The sequence below is a fragment of the Vicugna pacos genome, chromosome 5, assembly GCF_048564905.1.
Source record: "Vicugna pacos chromosome 5, VicPac4, whole genome shotgun sequence".
Taxonomy (NCBI): Eukaryota; Metazoa; Chordata; class Mammalia; order Artiodactyla; family Camelidae; genus Vicugna; species Vicugna pacos.
The window spans coordinates 34,894,238-34,912,936 of record NC_132991.1 but is presented as its reverse complement, the minus strand read 5'-3'; the positions used below and the strand labels follow the sequence as shown (position 1 = coordinate 34,912,936).

The window sequence follows — 18,699 nt, the reverse complement described above, 5'->3', positions numbered from 1 at the left end:
TTATTTTTCATGTGAGGTAACATTGTAAGGAAAAGTGAGAATTCACCAAATCTATTCTGTGCTTTGAACTCCCACAGAGAGCTTTGGGTATTGCTAGCAAAGACAAAGACACTCTTTAAGAAAACTCCTTGCAGGAGAAATATCTTAGTATGTTTTTCTGCTTATTTTCTGAATCTTCTGTCTGTTCTAAAGCTATACTTTAAAGGATTCATGCCGGTGAAACACAGGACAGCTGACCGTGTTTACATTTCTTAGCCAACATGTCTTGCCCGTCCCTATTTGCACCTGTTCAGGTTTACACCTAGCAGCTGTCGATGTTTGTAAACTCTTAGAGTCCACAAAAGGAACACTTGATACGTAAGAATTCGAACAGTATTATCATTAACAACTGATCATTGAATTGTTCGGAGTGTATACAATCATCAGGCAGGGAAGAAGTTGTTTGTGGTAATTCTGAGTTTTGCCTGTTCTCAGAATTGTTGTAGGAAGATATCTCAGCAAAATACAGTAAATTTGTATTACCCCGTGTGAGTAAACATTATGTGTTGCGTATATACACTATCAGTTTTAAGCAATTAGATTAAAATGTAAAATAATAAACTGCAGAGGTTTGCTGATAGATAAAGGTAGGTTGAATATAACTTTATCATTTATTGCAGTGGCAATAAACCAGCTTGAAATAGCTTATTATAATAATTATGTAGAATTACTACTTAACAGCAAGTTTTCGTTGATTGAATTCCAGGTAATACAGGTTTTGATACTTTAGATCATACTTTCTCAAACTTGGCACTACTAACATTTTGGGCCAGGTAATTCTCTCTGTGTGGGGGATGTCCTGTGAATTGTAGGGTGTTTATTAGCAGCGTCCCAGCCTGGCCTGTACGTACGCTCTACTAGTAGCACCCTCTCAGTTGTGGCAATCAAAAATGTCCCCAGACATTGTCAAATGTTTCCTAGTAATAAGGGGCTGGTTTACAGTGTCACCCCTGGTTGAGAACTACTGCTTTAGATCATGGGAAAGATCTATGATGGATCAAATAATTTATAATCTCTTCATCTTCTATACATTTTTCTCCTGTTCACATCAACAAAAATTTTTTTTACTGTAGTATTACATGGTAATTTTCAGCTGTAGTAATCTTTACCCTACCTAATCAACTCTGTAAATATCCTCTCATAAATGGCCATAAGCTAAATGACATTGTACCAATTGATATTTTTCCATAGGTGACTGTGTTGTGGTGGAAGGTCATGTTATTATAGTCCTTTCATTTTAACTTGTATCTGAGCTGTTTCTGGCTACAAAGAATTGCTTGATTGGTGTTGGTTTGGAACCTGAGATGAAGGTAGTATTCTTAACACACAGAATCAGAATGAGAAGCTATTAGAGGTGTGCAGGTATCAGATCTGGATCCTCCAGCCATAACAGAAATCCAGAAATAGATGGTTCTTGGACACCTAAACTAGTTTTGTCTTAATGAATATGTTTTTCTTAAATGATCTGAATAAATGGATTTCTACCAACTTCTATGTAATACATTTGAATAATGAATAATAACTCATGTTGTCATAAAGAAAATTTTTTCAATTGAAAATTAATGTATTAGTTTTTATTTATATTTGTGTTTCAGTTTATTTTGAAAGTTTTAAGGTAAAACACCTTATCATTTGTTATTATACAATTGTGAGGCATTTATTTTAAATTCTTATCACAACTGATAAAATGAAATAACATGCCAAATATATATACACACACACATATACATACATAAAACCTATAAATAGATGACTCAGAAATATTTACTTGAAATGAATGATCTAAAAATACCTTTTACCTCCAAACATACACATGTGTAATTAAGACATTAACTTACTAAAAACAATTGCTAGCAGTTATTGAATGCTGGGTATTCAGAACTTTGCATGCATTATCCCATTTAATCCTCTCAACTACACATTCATACTACTCATGAAGCAATTGAAAGTTCACTGAAGATTCATAATTTATACAAGGTCACAGCTAATAAGCTTCAGATACAGTTTCTGAACCCAGATAACTTCTGTTATCAGATGTCTTGCTGATACCATGTAACCTCTATCTCATGTCTTCAAGGTTTAAATTTACACTCTTCAATCCCAATGCATATATATATATTTTGAGTGCTTACCATATGCCAGACCTCGTGGGTTTTTTGTTTTCCTTACTTTTTATTTTGAAATAATTTTAGACTTAAAAAACAGTTACAAAACAAATATAGAACATTCACTTATTTTTTTACCCAGCTTTGCCTAATTTTATTAATTTATATAATCACAGTGCAATTATTAAAATTATAAAAATCAGAAAAATTAACATCAGTATAATACTATTAACCATAAACTACATATATGAATTTTACATATATGACTACATATGAGAGTTTTTCCAGTAATGTCCTGTTTGTGTTTCAAAATCCAATCTGATCCCACATTACATTTAGTTGTACCTCCTTAGTCTTCAACCTATGGCAGTTCCTCAGTCTTTCCTTTTCTTTCATGACCTTGACACTTCATGAATACTAGTCAATTATTTTGTATATGATCTCTCAGTTTGGGTTTGTCTGATGTTTTCTCATGATTCAACTAAGGTTATATTTCATTGTCAAGAGTACCATAGAGAGATGATATGCTCTTCTAAGGGCATCAGAGGATACATGATATTCATATGTTTTATTATAAGTGATATCCTTTTCTCTACTGTGAAGTTACTCTTGCCCATTGTAATTAGTAAATGTCTTAGAGAAGATACTTGGATACTATGCAAATACCTTGTTTCTCCTCAGACTTTCACCTAGTGCTTTTAGCATCCCTTGGTACACACATGTATTTTAAACTTTCTTCATTGACTAGTTCCTACAATATGGTAAGACAGTGATTGTTTTGTGGATTTTTCACAATTATAAAGGCATTGCTTTTCAACCTTTTAACTTTCAAGTTGAATGCTAGGATGCTTTCCAGAGCTATGTTTGTGCTTAGCAGGTGACAATAGTAAATAAAATCTGAATTCAGTAATATTTAGCTTAAAAACAAAAATTTGAAAAGCCAATCTGTGTTAATTCAAGCATAAAACAATCTTCATTCTAGAATAGTGAAGGCTAGTGTGGATTTGTTAAACTTCTTTAAAATGAAGAGAAGATTATGTATCAGATAAATATGGAACAGTTGACCAAATTTTGGTGTACTGGAACTAAGAAATACCTGTTAAAACATTAAAAAAATTTTTAATTTAAGGCCAGTGTAAGAGACGAGTACTTCACATATACGAAGAAACTCAGACACCTAAGAGATCATACTGGCTGAAAGTATCCAAGATCGGTGTTGTGGGGGAGGGGCTATAGCTCAGTAGTAGAGTGCATGCTTAGCATGAACAGGGTCCTGGGTTCAGTCCCCAGTAGTGCCATCTAATATATAAACCTAATTACCTCTCCCTTCCAAAAAATAAATATCTAAGATAAAAATAGTTGAAATAAAATAATACCTGAATAATATATGTAATAGAACTTCTAAGGAACATGGCTCTATAAGCAGGTTTTTATTAAAGAAGAATTAAATTTCTTCCCACTTAAATGAACAACAAGGGCAACAAGAATAAGAGAGAAAATTGCACTTTTAGTGAAACTAAAAAAGCCCCCTAACATCATACTACTAGCTCTAGTTCTACCTTTCGTTGCTGCCAAGTTTAGATTTTATTTTATCTTTAAACAATGTTATAATAAACTACTGGTACTTTATTTCTATAAAATAGAGTCTCAAAATTAGATTGGAAGATCCAAGTATATGTATGTTTTTAATAAGTATTTCCAGATAGAGTAATCTCCAATGAGCAATATTTAGAAACTGCTCATTATGCTTTGTGGGTTTTCCTTATTTGAGTCCTGAGTCAAGTTAACATCAACAGAAAGAAATATACCTAGATTTCATAACTTATCCTAGCAAAAAGTAATGACTTCTATCCATTGGGCTCTTATATGCCAGTTACTCAGCTAAAGTGCTTATCTATATTATAGCCCAAATAATTTTGCTGTAAAGTACAAAGGCAAATTTTAAAAAAAAAACCTTTCATTATTAAAAATACATTTACAAGCTTCTAGTTATGAAATAAATGAATCACAAGAATGAAATGTACAGCATGGGGAATATAGTCAAAATAATAATAATGGTGACAGATGGTAATTAGACTTTTCATGGTGATCGTTTTGTAATGTATAGAAATATTGAATCACTGTGTTAAGCACCTAGAGTTCATACAGTGTTTTAGGTCAATTATACATAAATTTAAAATAAATTTAATTTTAAACATGAAAAAATAAAATCATTGAAAAGCCCCCAAATACATTTAAATAGTATATTTGAGAATTCTTTGAGACAGGTTACTAGCTATAAATTTTTAAAAAACAGCATTTCCTGTAAACTCTATGTTCTTGTATTTTTTTGTAAATACAGTTTTTGTACTTAGTGAAATGAGACTTGGTGAAGATACTTTATAGAGAAAGTTGTCAGTCATGTACCTTGCCATCAGACTGCCATGTGTCTCAAAGCTTATTAATAATTGTTTGTTGACCTAAAACCTGCTTTTTTCCCCAGATGGTTTAGTCAATGAGGTTATGTAGCATTCAAGGAATAAATTAGTCCAATTTCATACAAATTAACCTAGGGAATAGAAAAACTCTCATCTTGCTCATAAAGATAAATATCTTCTAAATAAAATGTTACTTTTTATTGAAGTCTAGTCAGTTTACAATGTTGCATCAATTTCTGGTATACAGCATAATGTTTCAGCCATACATATACATTCATATATTCATTTTCATTTTCTTTTTCATTATAGGTTACTACAAGGTATTGAATATAGTTCTTGTGCTTTATAGTAGAAATATGTTGTTTATTTATTTTATGTATAGTAGTTAGTATCTGCAAATCTCAAACTCCCAATTTATCTCTTCATACCCCCATTTCCCCCTGGTAACCATAAGTTTCTTTACTATATCTGTGAATCTGTTTCTGTTTTGTAAATAAGTTCATTTGTGTCTTTTTTTTTAGGTTCCACATACAAGTGATATCATATGATATTTATCTTTCTGTTTCTGGCTTACTTCACTTAGTATTGTGATCTCCTGGTCCATCCATGTTGCTGCAAGTGGCATGATTTTATTCTTTTTTATGGCCGAGTAGTATTCCATTGTATAACTGTACCACAACTTCTTTATCTAGTCATCTGTCCATGGACATTTAGTTTGTTTCAATGTCTTGGCTATTGTAGATAGTGCTGCTATGAACATTGAGGTGTATGTATCTTCTTGAATTAGAGTTCCCTTTGGACATATGCCTAGAAGTGGGATTGGTGGATCATATGGTAAGCCTGTTTTAATTTTTTTAAGGAATTTCCATACTCTTTTCCATAATGGCAGCACCAAACTATATTCCCACCAACAGTGTAAGAGGATTCCCTGTTCTTCATACCCTCTCCAGCATTTACCATTTGTAGACTTTTTCATAATGGCCATTCTGATTGGTGTGAAGTGATAACCTTACTGTAGTTTTGATTTGCATTTCTCTGATAATTAGCAATATTGAACATTTTTTCATGTGCCTATTGGCCATTTCTTAAATTCTTATTTTTTATTGAACTATAGTCAATTTATAGTGTTAGTTTCAGGTTTGCAGCAAAGTGATTGTTATACATACATACTTTTTTTTTTCAGTTTCTTTTTCTTTACAACTCATTACAAGAAATTGAATGTAGCTCCCTGTGCTATAACAATAGGTTCTTGTTGTTTATGTATTTTATATACAGTAATATGTATCTGTTAATCCCAAACTCTTAATCTATCCTCCCTTCCACCCTGGTAACCACAGTTTATTTTCTGTGTCTGTGAGTCTATTTCCGGTTTGTAAATATAATTTATGTATTTTTTAGGATTCTACATATAAGCGACATCATAAGATCTTTGTCTTTCTCTGACTGACTTACTTCATTTAATATGATAATCTCTAGGTCCATCCATGTTGCTGCAAGTGGCATTGTTTCATTCTTTTTTATGGCTGAGTAGTATTCCATTTTGTGTATATGTGTGTGTTTGTGTGTGTGTGTATGTATGTATATACACCACATCTTTATCCATTCATCTGTTGATGGATATTTAGGTTGTTTCCTTGTCTTGGGTATTGTGAATAGTGTTGCTTTGAACATTGGAGTGCATGTGTATTTTTGAATTGTAGTTTTCTCTGGATATATACTCAGGAGTGCGATTGCTGGATCATATGGTAACTGTATTTTTAGTTTTTTAAGGAACCTCCTGACTGTCCTCCATGTGGTTGCACCAATTAATATTCCCAACAATAGTCTAGGAGGATTCTCTTTTCTCTACACTCTCTCCAGCAATTATTATATGTGGATTTTTAAAAATTTTTATTCACCTTTTTTTTGTTTTGTTTTGTTTTTGGAGGGGGATGGTAATTAGGTTTATTTATTTATTTTTGGAAGAGGTACTGGTGTTCGAACCCAGAACTTCATGCATGCCAAACATGCGCTCTGCCACTTAAGCTGTACCCTTCCCTCTGTGGACTTTTTAATGATGATCCTTCTTACTGGTGTGAGGTAATACCTCACTGTAGTTTTGATTTGCATTTCTCTAATAATTAGTGAAGTTGAGCATCTTTTCATGTGCCTGTTGGCCATCTGGATGTCTTCTTTGGAGAAATGTCTATTTAGGTCTTCTGCCCACTTTTTGATTGGTTTGCTTGCTTTTTTTGTTTTTGTTTTTTGTCTTGTTTTGTTTTGTTTTTGGATATTAAGCTGTATAAGCTGTTTGTATATTTTGGAAATTAGTCCCTTGTTGGTCACATCATTTGCAAATATTTTCTCTCATTCTGTAGGTTGTCTTTTTTGTTTTGTTGATGATATCTTAGTTGTGCAAAAGGTTTTAAGTTTAATTAGGTCCCATTTGTTTATTTTTGCTTTTATTTCCATTACTTCAGGAGCTGGTTCAAAAAAAGTATTGCTGCGATTTATGTCAAAGAGTGTTCTGCTTATGTTTTCCTCTAGGATTTTTATAGTATCTGTAAAAGCTGCCTTTTAATTATTCTTTCCATGTAGCCATCAGTATCAACATGCCTTTCCATATTGGATGTTGATGAGAAAAAAAAATTCTTTGAAAATATGGATATACTCACTATAGGAGTACCATTATCTATAGAGGTGGTTCACAACACTGCCAGAATATGGAGAGAAGTTTTTGAATTGTTTATGATTAGAAAACTCATTGAAATTGCCTTATTAATGATGCTGTTGTGTCAACCTGAGACTACCTTTACCATATTTATCTATATACCATATGAGTTCAATCAACATTGAGACCTTAACCATGAATTATTTTAATTGGCCAATATTTTTAAATGAAAACAAGTTATTTTCTTAGAAAATGTATAGAAATTGTTGAAGTGGTTATAGAATTTCATACAAAAGTCTTTTTATGGTTAGATTATTTAAATGGTCCAGGTTTACTTATGGTTGATCATAAGTTCACTTATAAACGAGTAGTATCTTATTTGTTTCTTTCTATATATGTGTACTCCTTAAAGTAACTATGAACTCACAAATTCCTTGCTTAATTGTGAGATTAGTGTATGCAGAGTATTAAAATGACCATAACTTTCTTAGATTAAGAAAGTTTTTCGAGATAAAACTGACATGTAACATATTAGTTCTGAGTGTACAACATAATGATTTTAATATTTGCATATGTTGTGAAATGAACACCATAGTAAGTCCAGTTAATATCCATTTCCACACAGTTAACACATTATTTTCCTGTGATGAAAACTTTTAAGATCTAGTCTCTTAGCAACTTTCAAGTATACAATAAAGTATTATTAACAATATTTATCATGCTGTACATTACATCCCATGACTTATTTGCTTTGTAACTAAAAGTTTGTACCTTTTGACCTCCTTCATCCATTTCTATTCTAGATTTTTAGTATTTTAAATTTTTAATATAATTTCTATTCTAGATTTTAATTTTTAACTATTATAATAAGACCAATGTAAGGTTGTACCCAAATAGTTATGCAAATTTATTTAGATGCTTGGAGTGGTTATTATAAATGGACCATACTAAGACCATTTTGAAGCCATAGTTCAAACTTGACTCTAGTAAAAAAAACTCTAAAATATATGTGTCTTTTGAGTGAAGATTCACTGTGTTGAGGATTACCAGGTCAGATTCTTGGATGCTTAAGACCTACAAGTATATTGTTATCTGGATTTAGAAGACAGGGTTACAGTCCACTCAGATATGGTAGTGTTTTCTCGATTCATTAAGATAATATGGGTATTATCATATACGTGATATGAGGTGATTTAAGAAGAAAAAGAAGTTAATATGTATGGTAAATGGTTGTGGCAACATACATTTGTGTAAATTATTATATTCAAATGACTATTAATTTTTTTATATAAGGAAACTCTGTAAATCTATTAGAAGATTTGGTATACTTAACAAAAACTAATTTCATAAATTGATATTTCTAATTATATTGCTTTTATTTATTCCATATTTTATCTTTCTGAAGAACATGTATCTCTAAACTTATTTCATATTTTTAAAAAGTATTTCTAAAAGCCTGAATTATTTTAAATATGTTTAATTCTTTTGCATGATACCACCATTTAATACTGAAAATTAACGTTTTTTTCCCTGTCATAGATATGGAGTCTGGAGAACGGTTACCATCCTCAACAGCCTCCTCTACTACACCAACTCCATCTTCTATACCTTCTGTGGCTTCATCAGTTTCAAAAGGCGGCCTTTCCACTGGAGCTGCTTCACTTAGCTCTACAATCAACCCATGTGGTGAATACCCTTTACTAACTCAGTTTTAGAATACCATCCTTTTACTGATTTGCATTCATAGTGTTTGACTGAGCTCTGAATAAAATGTTCTCATTATCTCCTTTGAACTGTTGAACAATGGCTAGGTTAAACATTTGGTGTCTGCATTTTCTGGATTTTATCAGCGCACTGGGATAGCACTGGCTATTCCATGTTTTTCAGGCTTATAACAAGCTCTCTTTGAGAGTTTCATTTTCATGTCTTACATTGACCATTTTAATTAATAAATTAATACATGCAAAATGTTTTAAAACAGTAGGCCTATGAGGGAGTAAAGAAATACAAAGGAATCCTCAGTAGTAAGATTAGGTCCCTATGCTATGGACCCTTTGCCTTAAATTTGCTTCCAGTATTTGAAATGACCTTCGTGAAATCCCAACTACCCTAGTTCACAAACTTCATTTCAGAAGTGAAAATATCCTCAATTTTGGTTTTATGTAGAAGATATTTTTAATTACCCCCCCCCCATCACTTTTTGCCCAAACACATGTTTGGTTATTTGGTAGAATACATGTTTTTTTTTTTTTAAAACCTAAACTTGATTAACTCATTCATTTATCACTAGGAAGATTTTTAGTATTAAATATATTTTATCTTATAGATTATTTCATATGTGTAAGCATTAAAACTAAATGATATTTCACTTTTCCAAAGTTAGTTTTATAATTTTGGGTAAATAAGATGCATAAATATGGAATGTTTGCTAGCAAAATTCCCTAGCAAATTGTTAAACATGTATTTGTTGAATTATTTTGATTTCTTCTAATCAATGGAATGACAAGAAGGATGTCGTTTTGTCATTATTTTATCAAAACAATTTTCTGACATTTTCTTAACGATTACAAAATAACTAAAAAAAAATAGCATTACATTTTTTAGAAAGTAAATAAAATCTCTTTTCTCCTGCACCTTGTACAATCTTGGTTAAGTCATTTAACGACTTCATCCGCACTTCCCTTGTGCACAAGATGATGGCTATATATAAAATGATGAATGCCTTTGATGATATGCTGTGTTGAAAAATAGTGATGCCACAGTTGGCATTTTACCTTAAGTTACTTTGTCTTAATGACTGCACACAGCTGTACTGTTGTAATTATTCTTTCATGCTTTTTATAACTCTTATCCTTTCCTTTGTTGTTAGCTCCTTTCATTGCGTTCTCCCAAACTGCTTTCTCATTTTGTATTTACTTCTGTATTGGTCTTTAAAATATATAGTGTTTCTACAGAAATGTCCTTTTTTATGTTGAAGGTTTCAATCCTTGCGTACAGAGCCTTGAATTTTCTGGACACTTTACTGTCATCTATTTCTCACTTAGTTTTCAGAGTTAAAATTGCAAATGACATTTGAATTGCTTACGATTCTGATTAGTCAGATGTTGGGCACTATTTTTGGTTAGTAGTATTTGGGAGTTGCAGATGGGTGGGGTATGCTTTGTTGCTAAATATCATCAGAAATTTCCTAATCTAAAAAGTAATTAGTTTTTATATTTATTTGCCAGTAAAAAAGGTTGTAGAGTTTTTATGTGTAGACACTTACACTGAATGAAATTTGATTCATTGTTTTTGGCCCATTCATTGTCTGATTTCTCTTCTTTTAAAAGTGAAATAATACAGTGATAAAGGACCTGGCTTTTTTATCTTAAACAATTTGAATCTCCTCAATGTCTTTTAATGTATAGAGACAATAAAACAGAAGTTTCATCTTTAAAATGTCAAAACCTCAACAATTCTTTAATGTCCCCTTTGAGGACATTCTGTTGTTTTAAGCAGGTGTTTTAATTGGCCTTTTTCTGTCCTCTTCATTAATGATATATCTATAGGAATTCCTCTGAGTTACAAAGGATTTAATTCCAACCTGCTTTCAAACTTTGAATGATCAGTTAATTTATTTTGAGTCAACACCTTGTCAGGGTCTGGGATTATACCTACCTACAAGTTAGCCTGTTACTATCATAATGCTGGCAGAAGGCATGAAACTCCTGGGTCAGAGATTTTCTTACTATGGCATAGCAAATAGCATAAGCATCATGTTGGCATTGGCTCCCCATGTCTCCCAAGTCCCATGGGGCAACACAGAGGGGCCCAGTGGGATCTTATACATATAGTGAGTTTGTGTTACAGCCAAAGAATACTGAGCTTAGGCATCTGGCTGCTTTTATAAGTGAAAGTAAAACCACTCTTTGCCTGGAAGGAAATGTCACCTCATCCATCAGGGTTGCTCCCTGCAAATACTGTTGTGAGAAATGGCCCAGTTTTAGAGAGTGGTCAAGGCCTTGCATTCTTGGCATATCCAGCAACGGCATATAGGGACCTTGGAGGATTGCCTCTTACAACACACCTTCAAGTTTATTACAGTAACTTCGATGGAAAATAACACTGCAATATAGATTGATTAATCTAAGGCTATCTATATATAATAAGTCTTGGTCTTATCAGGATAGTTATAGTTCTTTTACCTTTAAAGTATAATTTTTAAAAAATAACTTGCCTACTAAATAAATTTGGGACAGCTTTCAATAAATATATTGGCACAATAAACAAAACAATTAACTTAAATATCAAAAGATAGGCTTTAAAAAGTATAAAAGTATTAGCTGAAGAAAGCCATGGATATTGAATGAAGAACTTAATCAGCTGCTAAGAATAAAAAGAAAACATAATGGGTTACATGGCTCACATACTACTGCCAGTAAACATATCAGTTCCTCAGGGAAAATTTTTTCTGGCCCTGAGTGGTGTGGGGAATATACCACCAGAACCTTTGTATAAAAGGCCACATGATGCTCGCTCGCTCGCTCTCTCTCTCTCTCTCTCTCTCTCTCTCTATATATATATATATATATGCAGATTTTCAGACATCATTTCACATATTGTCTCTGAGTAAAAGTTTAAAAAATAGTATTTAAGCATAGTTTCTCAGTTAAACTTTACAGAGATTTGTTTGAGATTTGTGGTCATTTGACCTAATACAAATGTAGAACTTTGAGAAATGTCAGTGATAGTTAAACTGTGCCATAGAGCAGAGGTTTTCAATCCATTTTTTCAAGTAGAACCCTTCAAACTAATGCTTGTAAAAACCCTGAATGTATAAAACTGCTGAACTGTTTAAAACTTCTCTGGTTACAGCTGGAGTATGTCTACTTTCCTTTTAAAGTTAGAGACTGATTTATATATTTATCTTAATTGTAGACCTAACTCTGCAGAAGTGTGCCAAATCATGGTATATTGAGGAAATTGCATGTTGGTCAGTAAGGCCTCAACTTAGGGTATGTGTCAGTTATGACAGTGATTAACTGTGAATAGGAACACATGGCAGATAAACACACCAGTCCATAGACAGGCAGTCCTGAGGTGGTTAATGTCATCATGGACCTAGGCTCCTAATTTTTATACCCTGTCTTTCTAAGGTATGGGACTTTCATGCTCACGTGTGTATCTTATGGCTGTTACAGGCTGATCCACTTACAGCACCGTTTTCCAGGAAGAAGGTGGAGTGGAAGAGGGCAAAAGTTGTATGCTAGCTTATTTTGGCCCCTTTTAAATAAGAGCTTTCCCAGAAACCCAATCCAGAGATTTCCACTTACATCTCCTTTGTCATAACTATATAAATGGCACTCTCAGCTTCAAGGAAGGCCAGTTTGTAGCTAAGCACATTGCCATCCTAAGGAAAAGAGAAGTTGTTAGTCAGGAATAAGGAGAAAACTATCCAGATACTGGATACGCAGTGTCTGCTATGGCTAAGTGGAACTGAGGGACAGAAAGTCAAGTTGGGGAGCAGGCTAAGGTCAGATCATTTAGAACTTCATGTGCCATGCATAGGAGTGTAGACAGAATGATGTATTGATTAAAAGCAAGAACTTCATAACTGAAAGGCCCTGAAATTGAATCTTGGCGTGTCCACTTATTAGCTATGTGAATTTGGGTCAATTACCCCTTTCTGAGCTTTGGCTGCCTCATTTATAAAATAAATATAATAATACTCATTTTACAAGGATAAATGAGATAATGCCTGACATATAGTAAGTGCCTAGTAAATTTGAACCATTATTTTTATTCATACTTGATCAAGTGAAAAGGTTTTCATGCTTTGAAAATTATAGCTCTAGCAGCATATAGAGCATCAGTTTGCAATGAGGGTGGAACTAGAGGCAAAGATCTTTAGAAGCTTCTTATATTTATCTGGGTAAGAAATGATAAGGGCCAAAATTAAGGAGTTACTGGAGATGGAGAAAGAAACAAGGTTCTAGAGATATTTTACGAGTAGATTCTTATGGGTTATAATGATTGAATTTGGACAAAGTGATGTTTAGAGAGAGAGAAGCCCAATGTGATCTGGATAACTGGGAAAAGGGTGATGTAATGAAAAATGTGGAGGAATAATACATTTTAAAGGATAAAAGGCCTGTTTATCCTTTTGCGTGTGACGTTTGAATGGAATATATATCCATGTATATATAGCCACACTACTCCTGATAAATATTTGAGTTGTTTCCAACTTCTGCCAATTACAAAATATGTTATTACCATCATTATACATGGGTCTTAATGCATACATTTTTGAAGATATCTTCAGCTTTACCAGTAGTACCAATTTATTTTCTTATCAGCTGTATAATTCCTGATGCTTATCATCTGTGTTGACACCTGTCATTGTCAGACTTCTCGATTTTTGTCAATGATGAATATGAAATAGTGTCCATTAAATTGTCTTTTACTAAGTTTGTAGTCTTTTGGGTTTCCTTTTTTTTTGAAGTGATTGTTTACAGTTTTGGTGCATGTTTCTACTGAGTTGTAATATTTTTCTTACAGATTTGTGAGTTCTTTTTATATTTTGGATACTGGTCCTTTTTTCAGTTATTTTTGTGGGAGATAGCTTTTACACATTATATGTCTTTTTTAATTCTATATTGTCTTTTGAATAGAACTTCCAATTTTAATGTAGTCTGATTTATCAGTATTTTTATTTATGGTTATGTTTTTTACTTTTCTGAGAAATTCTCCTCTACCTCCAAGATTATGCATCCATCTATATTTTTAAGACTTCACTTACTTCTCATTTAATATTACTTTGAAAAGTGTGTGGTTATCAGATATCAGGCCAGTCGTGACAGACTGAATTGACTTTTTGGCTTTTGAACTATCACCAGGTAGGGTTGTTGGTTGATGTATCAGTGAGTTCAACTGGAGATAACATAAACCACTAATGCTGTTTTAAGCAAAAAGATTTAATACAAGGAATTAGTATTATAAAACTTAAAAACTTTTTGAGGAGCTGGCCCCTGACCCCCATGAATGATTTCGGAGCATTACTGTTGAATTGACCTGCTTGAGGAAAGTACCTTCAGTTCAGTCAGGACACCACTGTTCTAACTAATGGCTCTGTGGATCATACCACCTCAGCTACAATCCCAGTGATCAGGAACCACTGACATAACTGTCTCCAGGGCTGTTCTGTGCTGCCTTCTAGATCTGCACCAGCAAAAAGGACACTTCATGTGCTACCGTCTGCCAGCTTCACTCAGTTAATCCATCAGTGCCAAACACATCTGACTGGCAGAATCTAAATTATATCCAGAATCCGGGCTGCAAGAGAGACTGGTAAATGTACTTTTCAGCTTCCCAGCTTCTGCACCACAGGAAGGTATACTAAAATGAGGTTGGAACAAATGTTAAATGAGCCATTTATCTATCCATTTGAGCTTATCTGGTGTTAGCCTCCTGCCAAATCTCCCCACCTTTGTATTATAATAGACTTGTAATACCTATCCATGAGCCTTATTCCAATTTCCATGGTTCTTTTCTTCCGAAAAAAAAAAATTAGTGTATCTCATAGCTCATGTATACTTACCAGAAATCTCATTTGATATACTATTGTATATAATAATATAAATTAAACCAAATAGAATAAGTGCCTTACTCAAAATGATATGGCTCTTAACTTCACAATAGCAAATACCTATCATTTCCTTTTTCAAGATTATAAAAGACTTTGCAAGGACTCCATTCCTTCTATACAGTGTCATTAATTTTTCTCTATTTATTGGATCATGTCCATTAGTATAAAAGCATGCTCTTAGTATCCCCCATCTTAAATAATACATACCAAAAACCCTTCCTTTTTTCACCCCAAACACTTTTCTGGATGTTACCTTTTTTTCCCCCTCCCTTTATAACCAAACTTCTCAAAATAGGGAGCTGCATGTGCTTTCTCCTTTTCCTTGTCTTTCATGTCTATCTCAACCCACACCAATGTCACTTTTCTATCCTCATCTCACTCAGCCTCTCTGAAGAACTGACACAGTCGACCAGTCCTTCCTTCTTGAAAACCTTTCTTAAGGAAAGAGTTTGTGTCAAATTGATATTTCTTCTCTAAAAGTTTGGTAGACTCCACTACAAAGTCATTGAGGCTGGGAAGGTGGTGGTTGTAGTTTTTTTAAGTGTTGTTGTTTGGAAGATACTAAATCGTGAATTCAGCTTTAAAATAGAAATATAAAACTATTTAAGTTATCTTTTTTTCTTTGTGAGTGAGTTTTGGTAGTTGATGTTTTTCAAAGAATTCCCATTTCATCGAAGTCATTGAATTTATGGATACAACATTGCTCCAAATAGTACCTTATCCTTTGAATGTCTGTAGGATTTATAGTGATAACTTCTCTTTCATTACTGATAATAGTAATTTATGCCTTTTCTCTTTTTCCTTTCTACTATAGCTTTATAAGTTTTATTAATCTTTTTGATAAACTAGCTTTTGATTTCACTGACTTTTTTTCAATATTCTGTTACATTGATTTCTGTCATTTATTATTTCCTTCTGGTTTTCCATGGGTGTGATTTCATCTTCTGTTCTCCTTATTTTTTAAAGGGAAAGCTTAGATCATTTATGTTGGACCTTTTTCTTTTTCTTATATATGCATTTAATGCTATAAATTTCCCTTTAAATTACTACTATAGCTGCGTCCCACAAATTTTGATATGTTTTAACTTCATTATCATTCTAGTAAAAATATTTCTGTTTTCCTTTGTGAATTCTTCTTTGACTAATAAGTTGTTTAAAAGTCAGTAATTTAACATTCAGGTTTTTTTAATTGATTACATTTTAGCTTTACTGTGGTCAAAAAACATAAGCATGATAATCTGTGCTCTGTTTTTTCACTTCCCACTGCTGCTTTTTTCAAACTATTCCCCTGTGGGTCTCCGCTGTGCCTGTGAAAATTGCTGGGTCAGCCAAGTACCTGGCAGAGATGAGTCTCTTTCTCTCTGTGGTTTCCTTGTTCTAACATTACCCCCTGATTTCCAGCTGCTCTGCCAGCTTTGGACTCTGTTCTCTGACACTTTAGGCTTTCTACTGCCTAAGCTAATCATAGTTAAAGTATGCACTCAATTAAGAAATACATCAAACTCAACAGATCTGCTGTGTATAGCTCTGTTTTTCTCTACGTTCTCTGCCAGCTATATTGTTGTGATGCTCCTGGAGTCCTCCCTGAATCATGCACAGTTTACTTATAGCTAGGCACTCAGAAAGTTTAAGCTCTGAATTTGGGTCTCATTTTTCCTGTGGTTTGATCACTGCCAAGATTTCCCCTTTAAATTTCCTAATTTCCTGATATTTTCTTAGCCCTGGAGTCTGACCCCTGGCACCTTTAGTTGATAAGCCTGCTGTTTCATCTTTATAAGCTGTGAGGTTTAGACAGCATTATCAGACCGGAAAGCCACAAAGTCTCACTTCTTACCCCCTCTTATTGCCATTTCCAGATTAAACTTGCCCCTGGCTTTTCTCTGCTTTCAGATGCTTCCCAGTGTCTTTAGTTTTGTTGTTATTTTAAATCAAGTTTTTGTAATTATTTTCTATGGATGACCACTTCACTACTACTACACCATTACCTGAAGTTGATCCCCACACCAAATTTTTTTTTTCATCTAATACTCTAAATATCGTATTTCCCACATGGTGATGGTTAAGTGATTGGTTAAGAAAGGCACATGATGCAAGTCAGACTTATCAGAGATAGAGATTCCACTTGGGGATTTTTATTGGAACTAGTAAGGGAGGATGATATACTTTTGTCCCACAAACCTGAAAGGAAGGGACCGTCTGAGGAAGTAGAGCCAAGAGAGGAAAGGAAAATTAGGCCCTAGTAAACTTTCAATCACTTTATCTAAAATGAGCCTTTTTAAAGGCTTTTATGTTATGTGAGCCAATACATTTACCTTTCACTCAGCCATTTTGAGTTGGGTGTTTGTACTTTTCAACCTAACTGATACACCTTCCGTGATCTAATCTCAACTCAGGATCTCAGATATATTTTCTTTCTGTCTTAGAAGATCTGCATAAGACTGATTGTTTCTCATGCTTTGTCTCAGGTTAAATGTCCTGAGACGTTAATTAGAGAAATCTCTGTTCATAATGTCTAGGTAATTTCTCTACTGTTATCTATTTTTGCACCTAATAATTTCCTCCATAGTGTTCTTCACAATTTATAATTATACATGTGGTGGTGTTTTACTTATTTGTCTCTTCTACATTTAGAAGGCAGGAATCATATCTGTTTTCTTTCCTTAGTATGTATCCAGTCAGTGCCTGGCACAAAATATATGCTTAAGAAACAATTGTTGAAGAAAGAAAGAAAAGGAGAGATGAACTTGCAGGAATAGGACTTGAAAATTAGATGACAAATTTACTCTAATAAGTTTTCTAGGCTGTATTATGCTTTGCTCTAATAATACCAAATGTTGATGCAGATTTTAGTTGGAGATGGGCATTATAAGCTACAGAGTAAGGAATCTTAGAAGATCAGTTAACCTTACTGAAGAGGCACTGAATAAATTAAATCCTGAAAGTCCAAAGTTATTAATTAGAACTTCTAATTTAAAAGATAGAAGTTAACGTTTGCAGTCAGCAGAGAATCGTCAAGAGAATGAGACAGGCCTGTTTTGGGGGATAATGTCAAAGTTTGATTTCAATTTCTTTGAGTGTTTATATTATAGTATGAATTATTATAACAGTTTTCTTTTTTAGTTGAGTTGTCTATATTGTAGAAATCTATTAGTCATAAATAAAGGTCCTGGAATGTTCAACTATCTAGTTTTGGTTTTTTTTTCCCTCCCAGTGAGTTTATTTAATGAAGGGCTTGATCACAAGGCACCAGATATTTTTAAAATATTATCTTATCTAAATTTTATGAATAGAACTCTGTAGTTTTACTTTAGAATTTTAGCAGTAAATTACTAAAGAAAGGTAATGCCTTCAAATCAATTAAGGACTCTTAAAAATAAACTCAGGGTTATGGATAAAATTGTTTCTTCCTCCCAAAAAAGACATGTTGGAGTCCTAATCCCCTCAGTACCTCAGAATGTGACCTATTTGGAAATAGGGTCCTTATAGAAGTAATCAAATTAAAATGCAGTTATTAGAGTGGGCTCTAAAACAAAATGATGTATCCTTATAAAAGGATATTTTAGACACAGAGATGTGTATAGAGAGAAGCTCATGTGAAGACATGGGGAAAACACCGAGGTTACCAAAAGATAGAGAGAAACATGGAACAGATCCTCCCTTTGCACCTTCAGAGGGAGCATAGCCCTGCTCACAACTTGATTTCAGACTTGGAGCCTTCAAAACTGTGAGACAATACATTTCTGTTGTTCTAAGCCACCCAATTTTATCATACTTTGTTATGGTAGCCCCAGCAAATTGATACATGACCTTTATTTGAATGTGCTACCATTTTTGATGATTAGCTATACTTTGCAGGTTGTATAC

General features: G+C 33.3%; 1 protein-coding gene across 14 annotated transcripts in view; it reads left to right on the top strand.

The window, feature by feature from the left end:
• Positions 1-18,699, top strand: part of BAZ2B (bromodomain adjacent to zinc finger domain 2B) — a 297,477-nt gene that overhangs the window by 164,497 nt on the left and 114,281 nt on the right. For all 14 annotated transcript variants that reach the window (XM_072961031.1, XM_031678464.2, XM_031678462.2 and 11 more), the window contains one exon: positions 8,751-8,897. In XM_072961031.1, coding sequence (XP_072817132.1) covers positions 8,753-8,897 — 145 coding nt within the window. In that variant the 5' untranslated portion in view covers positions 8,751-8,752. The remainder of the gene's footprint in view (positions 1-8,750; positions 8,898-18,699) is intronic.